The following is a 22558-nucleotide window of genomic DNA, read 5'->3' as shown; positions in this document are numbered from 1 at the left end:
TGTTGTGCATGCTTTTTGGGTACATTTTATATAAGCGATATATAAGGAATTTAGCTGCCTAGTACTTATATAGAAGTCTGTGATTACTAGACTGCGGATTTTATCCATTTATAGCCTATAGGGGTCTGTAAAATACAGTAAAATACAAACTTTCATCAGATCCAATCAGTTTTCTAGTTTATTCCGAACCTAATATGATACTCAAGAAAAGAAATTCCTACATTTGCTCTTCTCTGTATAAATTGCTTTAGAAAATACCATTTCGCATGAAAATCCTGATAACAAACGGCCTCGAATCGTTGCATGAAGGAAAATATAACTAAATCCAATTTGCATAATTCATTCGTTCGGATATTGGTAACCAATATGTATATTAATGAAGTAACAAATTCGCGTCAGTTCGTCGAACAAGAATACACGGGGATGATCGTTCGATCGAAATCAGTTATTATTTGCATAACTGGTTCGTCGATGATTCGTCACCGATTAGAGCAACCAAGCAACACCTCCGTCTCGTTTCCGTCTGACGAGTATACAGACGACCGCCTCTCGCACGTCTGACCCATAAAACGAGATTCGCGGAACGGAACTGTGGAATCGGGTGAAAGCTCCAACGGAGAAAGCCTCTCGAGGACTCGTGTCGTCCGCTTCGGGATTTGTTTTGACCTTCCTTCCGGCACAAATTTCTGGGTCGGGCGCAATTCGACTTCCATAATGTATAAACGTGTCGCAGGTGCGAAACGCGGAGGCCATTCCTCTGTGTACGTCGACGTTACCCGCGACCCTAATATCTATACCGAGCAAAATCCACTAAAAATAATTGCCTTAGCGGTATTATTTTTTTATAAGCAACCTATGTAATAAAACTATCGTTCAGATTATATTGATGGGAAAATGACTGAATCGTGACCGATTCAAGGATATCAGTGAAACACTTAACACTTCTTTTGTTTCACAGAAGATAGGAAACACGATACACTTGAGATTCTCCATTAATTGTTCATTCTACACTATCCATTTCGCATTAAGGTTATTTCGAGAGAAGCCCGATCAAATAATATATATATATATATATATATATATATATATATATGTATTGTCATTGAATCCTTTGTTCGATTGTGTTTTTTGCATCCCTCCACGTAAAAGTCACACGTTTACGCAACGTAAACGCGACGCTTTACGTAACACCGTTACAGATCGCGATTTCGATCGTAAGATTCCGAAAATTTATCTCGCACTATAGCGTCGTGGAATCGAATTCTCGGATCGTCTGGTCAAGGGAGCAGGCTGCTTCGAACCGGTCGTTTGTTATACTCGTCTTCGATATCGTGGAGATCCGGCGGGTCCGCGAAACCGCTGTCCTCGTAACGGGTGCATCGTGACCCAGGTGATCTCGGGGGATGAACGGGATGAACGCTGCCAGACGAACAACAAACCGAATCCCAATATTGATGGACTCGTGAAAAATATGCTTCAACGAAACGATATGGAAAATTGGAAAACGTAAAACCACAGACGAGGTACAGGAGTAGACATTTATTCGACCCACTTTTCTGGGGCGACGTTAACTCATTTCCTTTTTAGTGTCACTACCCACCGCAGATTTACCGTTCTCATAACGTAGAGGTCGCTAAAGTCACGGGCTTTTTAAGGTGTCGGTACTACAGTATTTGGTAAACCACCAACTCCCATAAGATGAAAAGTCTATTCTTATACCTCGTCGGTGGTAAAACGTTTGTTATGTGTTACCTTGTACATCTAGACGGACTGGTGTCCAATGGTTCGTCGTATCTACGCGACAGCATCGTGAAGTCCCGATGCGCCGCGACCATTTTCTGCAGCCGCGAAATTATCTCGTAGTCTGGCGTGCAGATTGGCTCGGACAATAACTTGACCACGGAGATACGGAAGCTTTGCAGCTGCAACAGGAAGCGAACGATTTGCTTGTTCCACGGCTAAGCGTGCGTTACGTGTCGGTTCACGCGGTGTTTCCACGTTTTACGTTACACGAAAATCATACTTGGGATTCCCTTTTGGTAATCTCAGAGAGATTCTGCTTGACCTGAGCCAATTCGTTTCGAAGCAACTGCAACGAATGATCGTTTATGGATCTCTCTTGGTCAGCAGTCTCAGTCGTGCTACGAAGCTGCTCCTTGAGCAGCGTCAACTTTCGGTTGGAACGCGTCCGTAACGTCTCGCTCTCGACCAGACGTTTTTGGAGCTCTTCTATCTTACGGCTCCGCTCCAAAGCGGCTATCTGCGTTCCGAGAAATCGCCCGTTCTAAGAAACCACGAAGCACCACCGGTACACACGCCTATGCAGTCTCAGCTCGAAGATTATCATCGAGCCGATAAACATCGATAAAAGCAATCGTATACGCGCCTTGTAATCAGCCGCCTCTGTCAATTGCGAGCTCAGCTCGCGATTCCGCAATTTTTCTTCCGACAATTGTGCCTGCAAACGATCGATCTGCTTCATCAGCTTCTTCGCCCTTTAAACAACACAAAATTCACGGCTGAACTTTTGTTAAATTTCTTTATCCATTTAAAAAAACGAAGTTGACCATCAAATCACCTTCAAAACGTTCACCAGATTGAAAATAAATACTGTGATTCTCTTTCCCCCTCAAAACCAAACAACTTTTGTCTAAGATAGGTACTTTCTTATGAAATGTTTTGTTTTTATGATATTTCTATATGTCAACTTAAATGCAGCACCCTGTATACTTCAGATATTGATGTATTATAAAAATCTATTCTAGTGTACGTTCAGTGTTGGTAGTTCTAGTGTCGAACGAAAGGTAAAATAAATCGTGTGTGTTTATTGGAAGCCGTACCGAATGTTCGCCTCGTCCCTTTCGGTTTGCAGCAATGATTTCATCCGTACGCTGTCCTCCTGCAGCGACAGCTTTCTACGAAGAAGATCCAGATGGAGATCTCTGCGCTGCAATTGCTCCCGAAGCGTTCTCACGCGACGTTGCAGCTGATAGACCACCGAGGTCTGGACATGGAAACAAAGGGAAAAAGAAACAGCTCGCTGACGACTGTAAGCAAACTGCTTATAGTCGTAGCTGAGACTACAAGATCAGCTAGTCGATAAGCCAGTCTCTGACACGTTTCTAAAAAATCTACGTATGTAACTCCATGGGATCGCGCGAAATTATGGCAATTACGGGCAGCTATATCGTGCGGCTGTAAGGAAAAACGTCACAATTTCCAAAAATTTCAGATCATGCATTACTCGAGCTGTAGAATTTAGGATTTATGTATTGATAAAAAAAAAAATGCTTGGAAAGAAATAGTGCACTTTTACCGAAGTCCAATATTCAATTCATATGCATTTAGCAAAACAACGTAAGTCCAAAAATTTTTGACAATACGACGATTACTCATGCACATTATTACATACCGCGTGACACATGAACGTGTAACTTGTATTTTAGAAAGAAGAATATTATGCAAAGTGAAGGAAATATACATTTATATTGTAAAAAACGAACAAGGAAATATTACTGATAAAACGAATCGGTGTTCAGAACATTAAACGAAAATATCTCGAAATATCGGCGTTTCTCCTAACGACCACAGATATTATGGGAGGCGATTTCGTGACGCGAAAGGCTTACTTCTTTCGTAGAAGAAAGCTCATGGAAGGACCGCTCGCGTCGAATCCTCGGTAGAGTGGTGTAGTACGGATACTGCGGGAACGAAAAAGTGCACAACAACAATATTCGAGACCGTGTGACGCCTTGAAAGTCAACTTAAGGGATTTCAATCGTTATATTTGCACCTTGTCCACCAGCTTGTCGGTTTCCAGTCGAACCAATTGCTCGGCTCGCACCAACAGCGACTCGGTCTGTAGTTCGAGGCCCATACCCTCGGAGATCTCGTCCATTTGCATCGCTTTTCCAAGTCGATCCAGGAACGTGGCGAACTGAAATACAGTAAGAAATTAATTCAGCCAAAGACAGTTTTCGTTCTAACATGACTTTCGTTAAAAAAAAAGATAGTTTTACGCATTAAGTATAAAGAATTAATTCGTAAGTAATTAAACTCAACGAGCAATCCCAGTGTTCCTATAACTTTCGGATGTGGACCGTATGCTAGTGGAATTATTTTCCCAACGTTTCGCAAGCATTGCAGCTGTGTATCGGTATGTCATTCGACCCCCTGATGCAGCTAGCTGCAATGCTTGCGAAACGTTGAAAAAACTAATTTTGAAGCCTCAACAGTGATAACTAGACTGCGTACGTTTACGTAAATTCATAATTTCAGATATTAATATTTAAAAATTCAAATAGAGCAAAATTTTCAATTTTGCACTAAAGGCTTTACTACGTTAATAATAACAAATACATATAGTACTAAACGTTATTAAAATCTTTATTTTATCTGAATTTTATTCATTTATTTAAAAACATTTGTTTTGTTATTTATTTTATTGGACTTTTCAAGTTAAAGAATGCTATAAATGCATTAACATCCGCAGTCTAGTAATAACTGTATGAAATATTTACAAAAAGATACGTCCAGCTCGAGAAGAATCGTCCTCCCCTGTCAGGTAATACATATAAACGCCAGAATGTGGAACACCTCGATATAGATGCATACATATTTACGTAATATCTGATTTATTACCGCCTGCTTATCTCTGCTCAAACATTCTTTCGATAACTCGCAACCGGTCAATTCGGATTCCAGTTTGCGAACTTTGTTCTCGAGGCTCGATCGTTCCTCCTCCAGATTCCGTATCTTCGAGACAGTGGTCTCGATCAGTTCCGTCTGTCGATTCGTCGATTCCGTCGCCACGGTCACTTTCTCCCGCAAGTTCTCTATATTCTAGATGTGGGAGAAAGACAGAGAGGGGAGACGACGAGATTTTCAGAAACCTGTCACGAATCTTCTGTTCATCTACGATGCTTGCATAACGTTACGGATAGAGACCTCGTAATCAGAGTCACGAAATCACGTTTCAAAACAAATCTATTTCAGAAATAAACTGAGATACATCATCTGAATTACGCTGTACTGAAACTATATAATTTAAACTTGTCAACTAATTTCATTGCTAATTGCTGTTATCATCGGGTAACATAATTGTATAACATAATTTTCATTTAACATTTTTATAATACAATAATGTCTCGATGAGTGCGACGTACTCGGGTCCGCTTCGGAGCATTCATGGCAGGGCGCAAACGTTCTCAACCTCTCATAAATTTTTCTTCTGCACGAAGCCAAGCCTCTGCTTAGTTTCTGTTTACTTTTTGATTGGTTCCAGAAGGGGAGCCCCTCAATGGTGGTAATAACGCAGTTGTTCGTGTCGCACTCATCGAGGACATACTGTATAGCCTTCCTGCGATGAATTGGTACAATTTCGTGCAATTATTTTTCTAATATAGCAATTATAATGCTTCAAAGCAACGTTCTACACATATACCGCAATTTACATTTTCACACTCTTGCCCAAAAATGGCGTTCATCGACGTAACTTGGACGTGATTTCGTGACTCTGATTAAAGGGTCTCTAGTTACGGATAATTAAAAGACGAAATACAAGAGCCTGATCCTTGTTCTCGGCCAATATCTCCCTGATACGATCCTTGATGGCGTTCTCGTGAGACTCGACGTATCGGTTCGGCCCGCTAACCAATATCGCGAACGACTCGAGCATGTGTCGCGACTCGCTCTGCAACCGTTGCACCTTCTCCTCCCGGTGCTTCAGATCATCTGCGAACGCAGACGAATCTTGGCATTGTTTCGCGTTCAACTGGACGACCAATCCATTGTGCATAGGATGGAGATGCACCAGTAAATAAACACGTACCAGTGGATAACTGTTATACAGGGTGATTCTTACCTCTCAACTGGCAGATCAGCGTTTCTTGGCTGGATATGTTTCCGGTCGCGCTCGTGATGCTCCTGTTCGCGTTCACCAGTTTGTCCCGAAGATCGTTCAGTTCCCTTTCAGCGACTCTGTACTGCATCTCTAGGCACTCTTTGTCCTATTAAACAGTTACACTTCAGAGAGTTCTGTCGTAAAAAGAAGTCTATGTATGTTTCTAGTTCGAGTGTGCAATGTACACTGACGTGCAACTTGACTTCTGCTAGGGGAAAAAGTGGTGTACTTCGGAAAGTACTGAAATTTATGTTACCTGCGTTGGGTCGCAACAACTAAAAACCGCGAACATGTTTTCGAATTTTGATTCAACTAACTGCCCCAGAAATAGCGTAAATATGTCGAAAGTGATAGGAACTATTAATTTTCAAGACTAGACTGTACTTTGGCATTTCATAAATAAACAACGAATCTATGTAAAGAAGGCCACTAATTAATTTGTGTATCTAATATTTTTACGTGAAATACCGTTTTACGTAAAAATCAACTGAATTTAATAATTTTCAGAGCTGCAAAAATCGCAAATGATTATTTTCCGACTTCAGGATAAAGTTATGAAAATTATTCGGAATAGGTGCATCCTCGGCGATTTCAATAGCCTTGAAATATGTTGTCAAGGTAACACGTATAGGGAAAGGTTATTCAGAATGATGACCTTGACAACGTATCTCAAGGTCATTGAAATCGGTGAGGATTGACCTATTCCGAATAATTACCAAAGTTATCCTGACCGAGTCAAAGTTACCCCAACATATGGTACCTGTTTCAAACGGTCCAAATCGAGCAAATGCGAGGATATCTGTCGATGAAGCAATTCCTTGTCCGCGACTGCGCGATCCAGAGCGTCACGACAGCTTCGGAAGTCCGTCTGAACGGTGGACAATTGGGTCTCGACGTTCGTGGTTTTAGCCCGAAGACGATTCGCCTCCTGGACCAGTTCCTCTGCTTTCTGGATCACCATCTCGACGCTGGGATGAACAGTCTCGCAGTACTCGAGGTTCAACGCGTGCGCCAATTGCCGTGCAAAGTCCTTCGAACGAGTGTATCAAAGAGATCGGTAAGTAAGGTCGATACCAAGGATCGTCGAGAAATCAAAAGGAATATAAAGGGTGTAACAAAAATATTGGAGGAACTGGAAGTGAGAGACTTGTGGGGTGATTTGAAACAAGTTTTTCCATAGCAAAAATGTTCTCCGAGGCTTTGTTAACGAGATACTAACGAAAAACTCCGACCAATCAGAGCGCTGGTCTGTCGGCCGAGCATCCGCGGTCGCGTTGACTACGAATCGCAGCGCGTAGCCAAGCCTACCGTGGAAGCTCGGCTGGCAGACACGCGCTCTGATTGGTCGCGGTTTTTCGTGAATATCTCGTTATACGAAGCCTCGGGGAACATTTTTGCTAAGGAGAAACTTGTTTCAAATCACCTCACGAGTCTTCGGATATATTCAGCTCCAGGTGACGAATCTTTTTCTCGTATTCCCGTATCTTCTCCTCGCGATACTTCAGATCACGCTGCAAACCCTGTATCGTGATCTCGTGCCGGCCGTGGGTCGCGTAAAGATTTCTCTCGCGTTCCTCCAATTCCTGGTATCACGGTACACGATTGTAGATCTTTTCTACTACATAGAATCGATCGAAAAATAAGAACAAAGAAACAAAAAAAAAAAGGATACAGGGAATGAGCAACCTGTATACGATTTTTAAGACTCGACACGATGGCGTTCTGTCGGGCAGCTTGTTCCCGAAGCTGATCGGCCTCCATCTGTAGCTCCACGATTCGTTGATCGCGCGATCTCACGAGGCTTTTCATCTCTTGGAGCTGCACCACGACGTGGACACATGAATTAACATGATCGATCGATAGGAAGAAAGGTTTCGCTTTGGCGGATTGGTTTACCTCGGACACCAGACGGTCCCGTTTGTACTCCAGAGCAGCCAGCTCGCTCCTCAAGGTGGTTGTCAGCTCGTGAGTCATCGCTTCATCATGGCGGACCTGAGGCAAGAAATTTCATATCTCCATATGATACACTTTCGAGGCTATTCGACTACTAAAAACGAAAGAGAGTGGGAGAACACAGAAATTCGCATCTACGTACACTCCTGTTCATAAGTACTGGGACACTTATCGAACATTTACTTATTTATTTAATTGTGTGTAAATGGGCAATAACACCTTTGTACAAAAAAGTTAAAATGAAGAAAACACGTCTGTTTAATATCGACATTTTCGACTTCGGAATGACAAGATACAACATATATATCAATCTAATCATTTGTAATAAGGGTACGGGCGTTAAAGGGTTAAGATGCCGTTAGGTGCTACGACCAAAGTATGCGGTAAATGCTACAAGACACTACGAAATTGGTGAAAGTCTAAAATAAATATTGTTTAGAAAATATTGCAGCTCTAATAACCGTGGCCTAGAATATATCATTTTCACGAATCATCATACTTTCTTCATACTGACCAGATGTTCTAATATTTATGAACGGTAGTGTATAATTGCTCTCTCCCGATTCGTTTTTATTCACGCATCGCTGTCTCGATCGATGAATGGCATTAGCTGCAACGAACCATGCATGATACCGTCGCCTCGTAATTACGTCCCACGCGCGAGAGGTTTCGGTGATTAAAACATCGTTCGGTTTAACTTAAAGCCGATATCGAGGGAATCGAGAACGTCGTGGAGCGTCTCGGTAGCAAACTTCCACACTGTTGCGTCACGTTGCGTCGGGTCGGATCGAATTTCAAGTGAAAACAATCGATATTACGACTCGTTCGAACACTTCCACAAACACACACACACGCGTGTTAGATTGCTTACATCCGATAGTGGCCCGATTTACTCTGATCCGAATCTTTCGACAACGATGCTCGACATGTCACCGTTAACAGTGGAATATTCGACTGCAACGGTCGAATCAACTCCAAAGATTCCATGAATTCCAGCAGAAGCGTGTCGAAAGTTGTTTCGTCGGTTCACGAGACGCGGGTTTACGTGACTCGGCTTCATCGGGACACGTCCAGGTACGAAGGTCACTACAAAATTCACCTGGTACATAATGCTCGTTTGCTACAATAATGGCATAATTGCTCAAAGAAGACGATAATAATAATAATAATAGCGTGTATAAAAATTAGGACTTTGAATGTTTCTGTCAGTCTTAAAGTGACGGTCCTGACGTGGTAAGTTTTCGAAGCTCACTTACAGAATACAGTTAATAGTGTTTTCTACACTAGTAACTCAAAAACTGCAAATTTTAGAGTTATCTAATTTTTTCAGCAAATGAACCATATGTACAGTGGCTGCTAAAAAGTTTCCGGCTTGAGATTTCAACGTATATTTGTAAGAATATGTACAGTGGACTCTTTATATATTGCCTCGGCTGGGGTTGTAAGAGAGGAATTACTCTCAGAAACGGCAATGTTTCGAGAGTGCGAAGGGGAAGTGACTCGCGTGGCAGTGTATCGAGCGGCAATAATCAGGAGTTCACTGTAATACCAATAAACTCTTGCTATGCTTCTTCAAATTTGGCGATATTACAAATTTTCTTGCATAAAAATATTCTGTTCTTTTAGCTTTTAGCAATTTTTAGCAGCCACTTGTATCTAGTACTAGGATCGTGGTACCATGGACGGTGTACGTCTTTGCAACGATGCTATCGTTTCGATCATCCTTCCATTATCGTCGACGACCACGCGTCATCGATACACGGACGTATCGTGTATTTGTAACCGTAACGCAATTAACCAGACACGAATGACAATAAAAAAAATTGAAAATACACGATCGTATCTTGTTGCCACGTAACAATCGAATTCTGACATCGAGTTTCCGTATCATTTCTTCGTCGAGTAAGATAAGGCACAGTGTCGGATCTTAAACTTGTATGTACCCAGAGAACACGTTCACACCGCGAACTGTAGATGTGGCGGGTGCTTGTAATTTTTCACGATTTCTGGCTCGATAGGGAACCCCCCATTTAGATTAGAACAATTCCGAGAATACATTTGAAAAGAGTAAAACTAGTATATTTGTTTGTCTCTTCAACAGAAGCTTCTGGTTGGGAGTCGATCGAGATCGATCGATCATTGCGGGACCATAAATTTCGGGGATTTGCTAAGGTTTAACGCGACACGATGATATCGTGAAAGGTCGAACGTTGTTGTTGGGGAGGGCTACCGATGCACAGTGTTGCGATTACAGATGTTAGCTGGACAGAACTATTTTTTTTACCTTTATTCAAATTAATTATGATCTAGGAGAATGATTATATATACTACTCTAATATCAGTGACAACAATCTTCGCGTTTATTGTTGTTTATTGAAAGCTTCCAGTAAATAAATTAGTCTAAATAATACTACATATATTCGTCGGGTGGTTTCATCATAAATTTTAAATTTGAGGTTAATTATAGTAAATTCAGAGATTCAATTAATACTATTCATCACTAGTAATTTTAAGGAAGAACTCTTATGAGGTGCTCGTGTAATCTATTAAAAGTATTATTTAGAGTACTAATTCATTCTTATCGATAAAGCAGAAATTTTAGGTAATCCAACAATAAAATTCAATTGTTCCTTATTGTCTAGATATTACAAAATACATCGAGTACTTTTCCTGGCGGTAATAAATTATGCGTTTTGCACGGCTAGTTAACATCAATCGAAGCACTGTGCGACAGGAAGGTGTGCACGACGACAGGTGGAATCGATTCTGTGCAACGCTATGGCAACCGAGGCCTTTACTCTGCGCGTGAGTCGATACCCTCTCGATTCAGCTGAGCACGTGCGATACCACGGAAACGGTGAACACCATGATACATCTCATGATCGAATGTAATCCAACAGAAACATAGAAAAGCATAGAGAAAGGTTCGTTCGTCGATCTTCTCCCATATAAGAAACGTCATTAGATAGAAATCATCAGTTACTATCGACTGTCGACCCTATTTCAAATACAGTAAATCCTCAATGAATGCTCTCGAAGGCTCCTCGGCACTGACAAGGAGAGATACCCACGTGTAACACTGACATTTAATAAGGTTTAGCACAGTGATAGTGCTTAGAATTCTGAAGTCAATGATTTATTCATTTATTTATATATTTTACTGTATATAAACGGGAATAACCCTTTTGTAAAGTGACTTAAATATAAGAAAATAATGATATATAATGATATTTGTTTCAGCCGTATATAGCCATTAGTTTATGAAATATTTAACGTTCAATGCCGAAAAACCTTCGAACACTCATCGAGTATTTACTGTAGCCTCGAACAGGAAAACTGATGTACCCAGCGGTGCTGGCGAGACCACCAGCCACGCTGATAAAAGCTACAAACGTTCGTTCGATACGATCAACTCGTGTGCGTATATACGTGCGGTGGAAGCGTTCTTTTTTTTCTGCGAGAAATAGAGATTGTGCTATAAATCAGTGCGTGTTCGATCTCTTTGATAAATCTCGCCTGCGATGAACGGAAGTGACGACCTTTCCAGCGGACGATATACAGAGAGTCTCGAAAATTCGCAGATCCTCCTCGGTCTCCGTTTCCTTCTCCACCTCCCCTCTGGTGGCCACCTCGGCTTCCTCGTCGCTCGACATTTTTCGTCGTTTTGGAAAACCACTTTATTCACCTTCTGTTAGCATATTTTACAAACGACTTCTCGTAGTCTAGACACCCCGTGTACGTCGTAATACGACGCGTCCCTTAGTGGGAAAACCGTTTTCAGCCGTGAGGGTCAGAGAGCGTCGACGCGAAACCAGACCAACCACCCAGGCGAACCTCGAGATAATCGAAAGTAACATCGATCCATGCAAAGCAACGCTTTCTGACGCTTTCTTCTCCGTGTCGAACAGCGGCCATCTTTCCGAACGATTCGACGTTTACGTCGATTCTTCCCGATCGTGTCATCCTTTCGGGTGTTCTTTTTGTTATAATTCATCGTCGAATAACGTTAAACCCATAAGCGAACACAGTTTAACTTTTAACTTGTTAACTATTAACACTTTAATGTTGGATGACTATAGTACGACTTTCCAAAAACAAAAGCGATTATTGTAGTGGTATGTCTTTCTTAAATAAGAACTGGAATAGTTAAAAATAGAGAAAAATCGGTTTCCTATATGTAAACTATATGTAAACTTCCTTTTATATAAACATATTTACATTTTTTTTATCTTCTATTCTAATAGGAATTAACCCCTAAATAAATAAATAAATGTAAAGTTTGACAAAGAAAAGTTATGCGGTAGTTTCTAAATATTTTAGGACACCTAAATTTCTATATTTGCAAACGCAAAAACTCTGTTGCCAGCAAAGTGGTAATTTCTCAATGTAATAACGAGGAATTTGAACTTTATTATTCGTCCTGAGAAACCTATCTAACTGAGAAAGAAATGAATGTTAATGCGTCGTTAAATGTTAACGTTTCCCGTTTTACGTCTTTCCGTGGATAAATATGTTACGAACATTATTCGTCATATCGATGTGATTTATAACAAATGTGACGGTACCGTTACCGATTGTCGATCACCGCGAAAGTATTCGTGATTGCGCTTATCCGTACGAAGGATATGGGTAACAAAATTTTTTTTTTTTTATTTCCCGCGTATTTATGGACAGAAGTTATCGTTATTGTTCAACTATAAATACCATCGGAATGGTTCCCTGTGCAACAGTCAACGAGAAAATACATGACAATGAAAACCATGAAATTGGTGTTCGCCGTGGCCGTTTCGGTGGCGATTATATTTATGTCTGTTCCGTATGCAGCAGCTGAACCGGATGCGGTAATATATTTCTCCACATGAACGTTATTCGAATTATTCGCTGAGATTCATTTGAAATGTATACAAATTTTCCTTTTATTTCAAGAACGCAGATCCTTTGAATCCGAAACTCCTAGGATCCCTTGTGGGTCGTAAATAAAATAAACCATGTCAGAAAAAAAAAAAGAGTAAACCAATTATGCACTTTTTGAGTCTGTTTCGTGTACGTATAATCGAAATTATGGAAATAAAAAATTCACCTTGCAAATGAAGCTAGACTGTTGACTAAAGCATGGTAACCTAATATCCATGCACTTTTGACTCTACACAATGTGGAATCTTTTACTCAACGTGTGACAGCAATTATGGAAATAAAATGTTTACTTTGAAAATTCATTCGACCAGAGTTTTTGTCATCCCCATGATCCAAAACCTTAACCTTTATGAGCACTGTTATTTTCGACGTGTCCGACTGCACCAAAGCGACATTCGAATGAAACTACAAAGATAAACGAAGTAAATTTTGTAATCCGTTTCTACGATATATTGAGCACCGTTAAATCTTGAAATCGTAGTTAATAGCGTACAAGTCACGTAAACAACGATATACATACATGATTTTTTTATATGTTCTTTAACGATATATTATCCGATTCGATTACCGACCAAGTATAAATAAGCTTGCGAAACTTGATTTCAAAACAGTCGAAACATAGACGCGAACATGAGAACTACAAGACTCGTGTTTAACATGGCCCTCACATTGGCGATCGCTACCATTGCATTTCTGTGCGCAACTGCCACAGCCGAACCGGCTCCAGACGCGGTAATTTGTCTTTAATGTCGAGTTAGGTTAACGAATAACCAAAGCCGCTCTTGGGTTGTTGTAGAAACAGTATCACCGTCCTTATTAATTTAATATTATTCAATTAAGAATTTGATATGCAGTGTTTACTTTTATATCTACATGTATATGTAAATAATGTTTTTACATTTATCATGCAAATGGCATATTTTTTAATTTTTATTTTCATAGAATGAAACAATCATCCTTAAAAAATAAATGGTTTTATTTGAAATGAATATTTTAATATATAATTCGTTCCCCTACGAATAACCATGTACTAATAGCAAGCTACTTTTTAGCACCCTATAGATACAGCAGTCCTTGCATTTGGTGGGAAATGAATGATGTTCGATATGAATCTTACGAAAGCGAAATGAACTTATGGCTATGTAATTCAAAGTTTACATGGCTATGTATTTAGTTAAAAATGTTTGATTCGAAAGATTTTACGACTTACATATTACGTCTATACCGCTACTAAGTTCGATAGTATTAATTATTCAATACATAATACCATTTCTACAAATTACTTCATTCTCTTATAGAACAGCCTTTGTTATCCCATGTCAGATGTGTAAGATCCTTCGGATTATAGCTTGAATAAAATAAGGTTTTCTCTATTTCTAGAACGGAACGAGAAAGGATCCGGATATAGTAATCCGATTGGGGAAATGACGAGTGAGGTGCAATTATGTAAAGTGTTAATAAATGATTACTCAATAAAGTAATTCGCATTCTAACGTGAATAAAGTAAAACGTTTTCTTTTTTTAAAACGTCGAGAAACTACCTCCGTCATTAACACCCTGAATGAGCAAGTGAATATTGTCGAAAACACAGTAAACTAATCGTTGAACACTTTCGATTCTACACAATGTTTTCACCACGTACGCGTGGCAGCAATTATGAAAATAAAAAGATAACCTTGAATCTGATTCAACCAGACCTTTTGTCATCACCATGATCCAAATATTATGAGCATTACTATTTTCGACGTGTCAGGTTCCACTAAGCCGACCTTGAAATAAAACTATAAACGTGGAAAACAAACTAAAGATAAACGAACCGAATTTTATGATTTTTTTGTACGATACACTTAGTAGTGTTAAAATCGTGCGAACGTTAATAAATAGCGTTCAAGTCACGTAAAAAACGATGCACATGATTTTCTAATCCATATTCTTCTTTAACGATCGGTTTGTTCACTGACACGATTACCGACCAAGTATAAATAAGCTTGCGAAATTTCATTTCGATACAGTCAAAACATAGACAGAAACATGAGAACTACAAGAATCGTGCTTAACGTTGCGCTCACTTTGGCGATCGCTACCATTTCTCTTATGTGCGCCACTGCTACAGCCGAACCTACTCCAGATGCGGTAATATGTCTTTAATTTCGAATAAATTTAATATCTAGTGAAGTTAACGAACAACCCTGAACTAGTCACGTTACTTTTTAGGACCCTATAAGTACAGCAGCTCTTAAATCTCTCGCTGGAAAATAAATGGTGTGCGAGATGAATCCTACGAATGCGAAGTAAATTTAGGGTTATGTAGTTGCAAGTTTATAATTCAACTGTGAAATATATGAAATAAAGATATAGGATGCGAAAGATTTTACGACTTACATATTACGTATATGCCATTACCAAATTCCATACCATGATAGTTATGTATAACACAACAAACCATTAAGAGTTCAATACATAACATCCCTTTTATTACTTCGTTCTCTTGGAAAACGGTCTTGATTGATCTATTGTCAGATGCTTAAGGTACTTCGCATTCTAAAATGAATAAAGTAAGACTTTTTCTTTTCCCAGGAGGCCGAAGCAATGCATCCGCCCTTTATACCTCGAATAGGGAAATGAATATTTCCGAAAATACAGTGAAGTAATGCCTATGCACTCTCGATTCAGTAGAATGCAGAATGCTTCCAACGCGTATGACAGCAATTTATTGAAATAAATGGTTTACTTTGAAATTGATTCGATCCGATTTTCTCACCCCAAAGATCTACACTACTATTATTTTCGACATGTCAGGTTGTACTGAACCGACCTTGCAATAAAACTATAAACGTGGAAAACAAACTAAAGATAAACGAACCGAATTTTATGATTTTTCTGTACGATACACGTGCTGTTAAAATCGTGCGAACGTTAATAAATAGCGTTCAAGTCACGTAAAAAACGATACACATGATTATCTTTTACATATTCTTCTTTAACGATCGGTTTGTTCACTGACACGATTACCGACCAAGTATAAATGAGCTTGAGAAATTTCATTTCGATACAGTCAAAACATAGACAGCAACATGAGAACTGCAAGAATCGTGCTTAACGTTGCGCTCACTTTGGCGATCGCTACCATTTCTCTTATGTGCGCCACTGCTACAGCCGAACCTACTCCAGATGCGGTAATATGTCTTTAATTACGAATAAATTTAATATCAAGTGAAGTTAACGAACAACCTTGAACTAGTCACGTTACTTTTTAGGACCCTATAGATCCAGCAGTCATTGCATCTCTCGCTGGAAAATGAATGGTGTGCGAGATGAATCCTATACGAATGCGAAGTAAATTTAGGGTTATGTAGTTTCAAGTTTACAATTCAACTGTGAAATATATGAAATAAAGATTTAGGATTCAAAAGATTTTAGGACTTTCATATTACGTGCATACCGTTATGAAGTTCCATATTACAAAAGTTATGTGTAACACTGGAAAGTGTTAACAGTGCAATACATAATACATATCCCTTTTATACGTTTATTTTGTTATCTTCGAGAACGTTCTTGGTTGATTGCATGTCTGATATAATAAGCTTAAGGTACTTCGGATTATAACTGGAAGAAAATAAGGTTTTCTCTTTTTCTAAGCCACGAAAAGACGTGATTCGTCTTTGTATGTTCGATTTGGCAAATGACGGTCGAGGTGTACGATGAGCAATATTAATCAATAATTATACTGAATAAGAAATGATTTTTTAATTTACCGATATCTCGATCCTGATTTGTGCATTTGTGACGATCAATTGTGACTTTAATTGTTTTCGTGATGCCGTGTATTGCGTTGTTTTCATTGAATTAGTTAAGATTCCAAAGTTACGATGAATCATTATTTTGAAGTTCTAAAAGACGAGCAACAATAATACGTAAAAACGACATCTAGCGGACAAGAAATGGCACTAATTGTCTAGCTGCTTGTGAGCTTCAACGTAGATGACACCACCAGTTTATTTTTTTTTTTAATCACATTTGACCACAAACTAAATATAAAATAGACCTAACATCTTATGGGACTTCGTGTCTCATGTTCTGAAATACCGATTCTGCCATGATGTAAGATTATCCTAACATCGCAAATCCTGCAAAAAATAAGAGATTTTTTGCTAGTCCCATACGATGGTGAATCTAACCAATACCTTGTCTGTGGTTATACAAATCTATTAAATACTAAAAACTATATCAACCTTTGCTATTCGTATTTAAACGTATTTATTACTTTGTATATTTATCTATAGAGCTGATATCTATCTGCTCTGTATTTGCAAGTTTCAACTTCTAAAAGTTCAACAATTGAGTACTCGCTTTAAGCATTTACCAGAATCTTTGAAAAATTCATTTGTATACAAACTTTGTGCATCTCCGTGGATATTATTGTTCCGATTTATACCTTCGTAAACCCCACAAAAGAAAATTGCTTACTTGCTTCAGTGAAATATCTGTGTAATTCCAATTTGTGATAATCTAATTCGGAAAATCCACGACGTAACAGCCAGCTGTCGCTTTGGTGAATGACTTTTTACTGATCGGAGTGCAGTGGGGACAAGTATTCCAACGGACAGTGTACATAATCGATAAAACAACGATGGTTTCAAGCGTTGTATAACAAAAAAACAGATTCCCCGATTTACGACGCAATAGAAATAATTGCTTCCATGACTCTGGAAAATTCTCGAACGTAAAACGCGCGCGCATCACGGGAACCGTTGCGTCTTACAGTCACGTTAGACTCGCGTCGCTCACAGAGAAACTCGGCTTTTCGCTTTGTCGAGAACAGCACGGAACGTACGGAACGAACGCAATGGAAACGGTCCTAGTGGCGGCGCGCCGCTAGGTGATACGCGGTTGTGATACGTTTTATGGTGCGGAAATGTAAGAGTTTCGGGTTGAGAACGGGAAAAACGACATTGACTAGCATGCGACGTTAACCGGACAAGGGGGAACCGAACGGATCGCGCAAATTCGCCGAAGGTTTCTGTCAGGATAAAGTGATAACAGGATGACACTCGTGGTTTGAGAGAAGATCTCGGTTCCGTTCGCGTGTAGCCTGCCACTTGCGACATGGCGGGTTTTCGGGACGAGGACAAGGCTCTGTTTCCTATACGGAGCATCTCCTCTATCGTTCAGATTTTCCAAAATCAGCTGGAAAACAGTACGGAGCCAGACTTGGCGTTGCTCTCGATCCTTGTCGGCGCGGTCGAGAACTCCCTAACCTGCAACCGTACGTTCGCGTCGCAAGAGACCACTGTTTACGACGAGCCGAAGCTGCCGGCAGTCGAGTTCCACATCGCCGAGGCTCTCTACACAAAGTTCCATGCGGTGATCAAAGGGGCGGTCGATCTTACGGTCTACGACACCAAATACGCGACCAGAGAGCTCGTCAAAAAGGTCTCCGACGTGATATGGAATTCTCTCACTAGAAGCTACTACAAGGATCGCGCGCATTTACAAAGTCTCTATAGCTACTTGACAGCAAACAAACTCGACTGCTTCGGAGTCGCATTCGCGGTGGTTGCTGGCTGTCAGGTCTTGGGATTCAAAGACGTGCATCTGGCTATGTCAGAGGATCATGCTTGGGTCGTTTACGGAGAGGATGGGACAGAAACGGCAGAAGTAACGTGGCACGGTAGGTTTTTACTGTGGCCGTTATAGTTCTCACCAGGATATGGCGTAGTCGTAAAATAATTCGGGCACAGAATGAAATGTGTGTTTCGAGCGGCGGAACAACTATTTAAAAGATAAATGGGGAGATAAGGGGCTCGAACGACGTTCACTGCTGTACAGTGTCAAATTTAGATCCAAGATACTACTGATGTTATGACTGACATTAGTCGGCGCCATCGCTTTATGTGTTAATTTACGACCATGCTATACTGTGCTGAGGACTGAACTCTGTGAACCTATTGACTGGAATAACAACAGAATTTATGCATTTATAGGAAAGGGAAATGAAGATAAGCGTGGCCAGCCTGTCGAGCCTGGCGTGGCTTCGAGGTCATGGCTGTACGTGAATGGACAAGCAGTTGTCTGTTCGAGGGCCATGGAAGTAGCCACTATAGTGTCAGCTATAAATCCTAGTTTAAGCGCGACCGCGGATGCCGCAGAAGTGGCATTGCTGCAGCAGGAACTGCTGTGGTTGTTGTACGATTTAGGTCATCTGGCGAAATATCCTATGGCTTTAGGTAATTTAGGAGATTTAGAAGAGGCTGCGCCAACACCTGGCAGACCGCCTGCCATAGACCTGTTTCAGGTATACATTGTGAACTATTCCCTGTAGCATACTTGCATTCGATTGCCTTTCTTAAACGATACTCCAACTTCTCCAGGAGGCCATTCGATCGGCGAGAAAGTATTATGGAAACGCTCATGTGTATCCGTACACTTACCAAGGTGGTTACCTGTACAGACACGGACTCCACGCGAACGCGTTAGCGTCATGGGCGGACGCGGCAGATGTCTTGAGAAAGTAAGTATCTAAACGGTAAACGAAACGTAACCAGGGATCGATCGCTTATAGAGGTTTCTTTCTCCGCTTTTCTTAACGCGCCCCAGGTACGATTATTCGAGAGACGACGGAGAAATATACAAGGAGCTGCTGGAAATAGCGAACGAATTGATACCGCACACGGTACGGGCCGACGAACGTCTGTTAAGACAACCACGATGTTTCGCGTATCTTTTGAGGTTTTACGACGGCATATGCCAGTGGGAAGAAGGCGCGAACACGCCGGTTCTGCACATCGGCTGGGCCCGACCTTTGGTGAACACGATCTCGAAGTTCGACGCCGGTATACGCGCTCAGGTGATCATCGAGTGTTACGACGCGGAGGCGAGGCAAGAGGAGGAACGAGCGCAGAAGAGAGAAACCAGCCCGGAGGAGACGTTGAACAACAACAACAATAATTACTGCAAGACGAAAGAGAGGGGTAACACGGCCCGCGATTTGATCAAAAGCTTAGAGTCCAAAGTACCTTCGAACCCCGCGCCGACGCATCCTAGTATTCAAGCGTTGACCGCGGCGTGCAGCGAAAAAATACTTAACAGAGATTACCTCATCCAAGGTGGCGGAGAACCGTTCGTCGCTCCGCCTGACGACACGCTTCCACCGGCACCCTCGACTTCTCAGGAAAATCTCGATCCCGAGGTGGAGACAGACTCGGAGAACGAGAAACCGAGGATCACGTTGTACAGTCAAAAGATGAAGGGCCTGAAAGATCTGCTGCTGGCCGAGAAGTTGAACACGCACGCGATCTCGTTGCAGTTGACCGCGCAGAGTCAGGTACAAATCGGTAAGAAGTCGCGGGGCAACGACGATGTTGGTGTCAGTCAACGCCCTAAAAGAACGCGCCGGGAATAGTATAAGATCTTCGACCGTCGTTTCGGTATCGTGAAGTATTGAACACAGTGCCACCGGGATAGAGGACCGTGGCACGGAAACGAAACCACCCGTATATGGAAATATGTTTTCCATATATATATATATCGTTAGAATCTCAAGTCTTCGCTCGTGGTCTTTTTTCTTGTTTCCGAGTGGTATTAGTTGCCGATTCCAGCATCTCGCGGTTCGATGATCGCGGTTGCGCGGCGACCACACATGTGGTGATGAATTTTGTGCCGTTTCGTTTAAACACACTCCTCCCCCCGTATCACAGCGCGTACACACCGTGTCCTCTTGCATCGTTTACGCGCTCGTACGGGCGTATTGTCGTGTAGATGTAGATAAAGTAGAACACGAAAAAGTTTGTAGAAGAGTACAAAAAAAAAACAAGAACAGTTTTCTCGATTTTTAGGTTAACTATCGAAATCGTGAAATGCTTGCGTTTCGTATTTTTTACGATGAAAAATATACTAGCGTGCGAACGTCTTCTTTCTTCCACGGTCTTCTTGTAACTGTACAAGAACTGTGAATGAGAACACGGGGATGGGTAGGGAATCAGGGATGGGTCGGGGTTAGGGAGGGTGGGAGGGAGAGGGATGCGTGAGGTAAAAGAAAGACGATAAATCGAACAAATGTACCTAATCTTCGTGGGGAATACCAGGTTTTTTTTTCAGCACAGTTATTTATTCCGCGACGTACCAACGATTCGATCGCGTACTTTTATCCTATTTCTAATCTCTTGTTGCACTCTTATTTATTGACCCACGTGTTTATTATTTTTTTTTCTTCTTCTTTTTGTTTTTCTATCGAGCTGTCGCACTACGAATCAATTATACGATAGACAAGGTTGTCGTTAATGTTTTTTACAAGGTAGTAGTTGATGATTTTGTTAGAATTACGCTTTTTACGATTCTAGTAATTAGATGACCACACATTCCACTCCGTAATGTGGTGCAAATTAATTAAGTTTCTACCTAAGGTATATTTTTAAGCATAAAATGCTCGCTTATTTTTGTAACTATTTATTTTCAAAGTAATTATAAGTATCTATTTCTAGAACTGATTTTTTCGCTACTTTAAACGGATATATAGATCGGAATGAAACCGTGTGTGTAAGGACAGAGTCCACCGAAAGCTAGGTACCACGCAGAGGCGTTCGACGTCAATTTACACGCGCGTAGACCCGCTATCCAGCTAGTCCTTCAGGGCCTATAATATTCGGGCTTGAAACTAAATGATCATTGATAGTCATCGCGTGAACAGAAGGAGAACAGAGGATCGTGCTCTGTGAATCGTCTGAAAATATGTTCGTGGAACGAACGAATTATGAAATGTTCTCAGAAGCGTTACTTTTCCATCGATCGAGAGAAAATCGGTGTCACTTGTTCAAGATCTGCTACCGAACGAGTGCTTTGCCATTGTACTTAATAGAAAAATTTATCGGCTGTTCGATCAAAGATCCCTTCTGTTCAAATCAGGGCTTGAAACGGTCCCGAAAATAACTGTTTCGAACTGTTATACAAAGGTTCCGCCTGAAACAGTTATGAATAGACTGCGGATTTTTATGCAAAATAACATTTTCCAAAGTGATTTATAAAGGCAGGATCAAATTTATTTTTCCTCTTGAGTATCTTATTGGATTCAGAATAAAATAGAAAACTCGTTAGATCCGATAAAATGTTTGCCTTCTATTGTATTTCACAGAGTCCTGGAGGCTTATAAATGCATAAAATCCGCAGTCTAGTTATGAAAAATCTTTATTCTGAATAACTGTTCTGAAGAACCTAAGTCGATATCGTAACAGTTTACAAGCCCTGGTTCAAATCTTTTGTCTGTTCCGGGTCTGCTAACCAGTTGCGCGTCTTTTGAAAAAAAAAACTTCAGTTCCTCCCAACGATCTATATATTGGTTAGCATTGAATTCAGGTAACGAAGAAAGAAAAAACACGAGGGAACGATATATCGTGCGTCAATTGGTTCCGTAGCCAGATGTTTGTTACTTCCGTTGTATATTCACCTCCGCGGTGTGTTTACAGTATGGAACGAAGATGCCAGTAGAGAGCTCGTCTATTATATATTTCACTCGGTGGAAACGAGATACGTTTCTTCCTTTTCCGAGTTAAACGCGCGCTTCGTGACTCGTTCGACTGCAAAACCGGAGGGATAAGAGTTAGGGCTGTAACGAGATAACCTTTATCCGAGCATTCGCAAAAAAGAAAAAAAAAAAAAAGAAACTCTGCACACGTTCGTTGACGTTTTTTGATCCACGCGTTCACCCCGGTGGGTGGGGCAGTATTTCACGAAATTGTCGGTAATATACATATATTATATCTGTATACATAGGTACTAGAGTACACGCGTGCTGCT

At 40.8% G+C, this 22558-nt stretch overlaps 2 protein-coding genes and 3 long non-coding RNA genes across 7 annotated transcripts; 4 read left to right on the top strand and 1 right to left on the bottom strand.

Moving 5' to 3' along the window:
* Nucleotides 1-1277: 1277 nt before the first annotated feature.
* LOC107187141 (coiled-coil domain-containing protein 170) lies at nt 1278-11508 on the bottom strand. The gene is given in 15 exon segments (XM_015575149.1): nt 1278-1419; nt 1753-1922; nt 2024-2260; nt 2387-2495; nt 2841-3004; nt 3630-3701; nt 3794-3937; nt 4642-4842; nt 5561-5733; nt 5864-6008; nt 6663-6932; nt 7312-7485; nt 7589-7720; nt 7799-7894; nt 11395-11508. Coding segments are annotated over 15 exon segments (2343 nt in total).
* Nucleotides 11509-12580: 1072 nt separating this feature from the next.
* LOC107187275 lies at nt 12581-13071 on the top strand. The gene is made up of 2 exons (XR_001516205.1): nt 12581-12696; nt 12782-13071. It is a non-coding gene; the product is annotated as an uncharacterized LOC107187275 (long non-coding RNA).
* Nucleotides 13072-14686: 1615 nt separating this feature from the next.
* Nucleotides 14687-15528, top strand: LOC107187272. 3 transcript variants are annotated; one of them, XR_001516203.1, is made up of 3 exons: nt 14687-14902; nt 14984-15031; nt 15347-15528. It is a non-coding gene; the product is annotated as an uncharacterized LOC107187272 (long non-coding RNA). The 3 variants fall into 3 exon arrangements; XR_001516204.1 differs by having other exon boundaries at nt 14984-15060; XR_001516202.1 differs by lacking the exon at nt 15347-15528 and having other exon boundaries at nt 14984-15138.
* Nucleotides 15529-15809: 281 nt separating this feature from the next.
* Nucleotides 15810-16183, top strand: LOC107187276. Its single transcript, XR_001516206.1, has 2 exons — nt 15810-15945; nt 16027-16183. It is a non-coding gene; the product is annotated as an uncharacterized LOC107187276 (long non-coding RNA).
* Nucleotides 16184-17842: 1659 nt separating this feature from the next.
* LOC107187237 (menin) lies at nt 17843-20171 on the top strand. Its single transcript, XM_015575272.1, has 4 exons — nt 17843-18440; nt 18754-19064; nt 19141-19280; nt 19367-20171. Exons 1-4 carry the CDS (start codon nt 17876-17878, stop codon nt 20169-20171), a joined length of 1821 nt encoding a protein of 606 aa, XP_015430758.1. The 5' UTR covers nt 17843-17875.
* The last annotated feature ends 2387 nt before the right edge of the window (nt 20172-22558 follow it).

The sequence above is a fragment of the Dufourea novaeangliae genome, unplaced genomic scaffold, assembly GCF_001272555.1.
Source record: "Dufourea novaeangliae isolate 0120121106 unplaced genomic scaffold, ASM127255v1 scaffold99, whole genome shotgun sequence".
Taxonomy (NCBI): Eukaryota; Metazoa; Arthropoda; class Insecta; order Hymenoptera; family Halictidae; genus Dufourea; species Dufourea novaeangliae.
This window is presented reverse-complemented; position numbering and strand designations above follow the sequence as displayed.

Excerpts from the sequence above, each read along its gene's own strand:
- LOC107187237 (XM_015575272.1), top strand. The coding sequence starts at position 17,876 with ATGGCGGGTTTTCGGGACGAGGACAAGGCTCTGTTTCCTATACGGAGC. Across the intron at positions 19,065-19,140 it reads CTGCCATAGACCTGTTTCAG|GAGGCCATTCGATCGGCGAG; the intron begins GTATACATTGTG and ends CAACTTCTCCAG. Across the intron at positions 19,281-19,366 it reads GCGGCAGATGTCTTGAGAAA|GTACGATTATTCGAGAGACG; the intron begins GTAAGTATCTAA and ends AACGCGCCCCAG.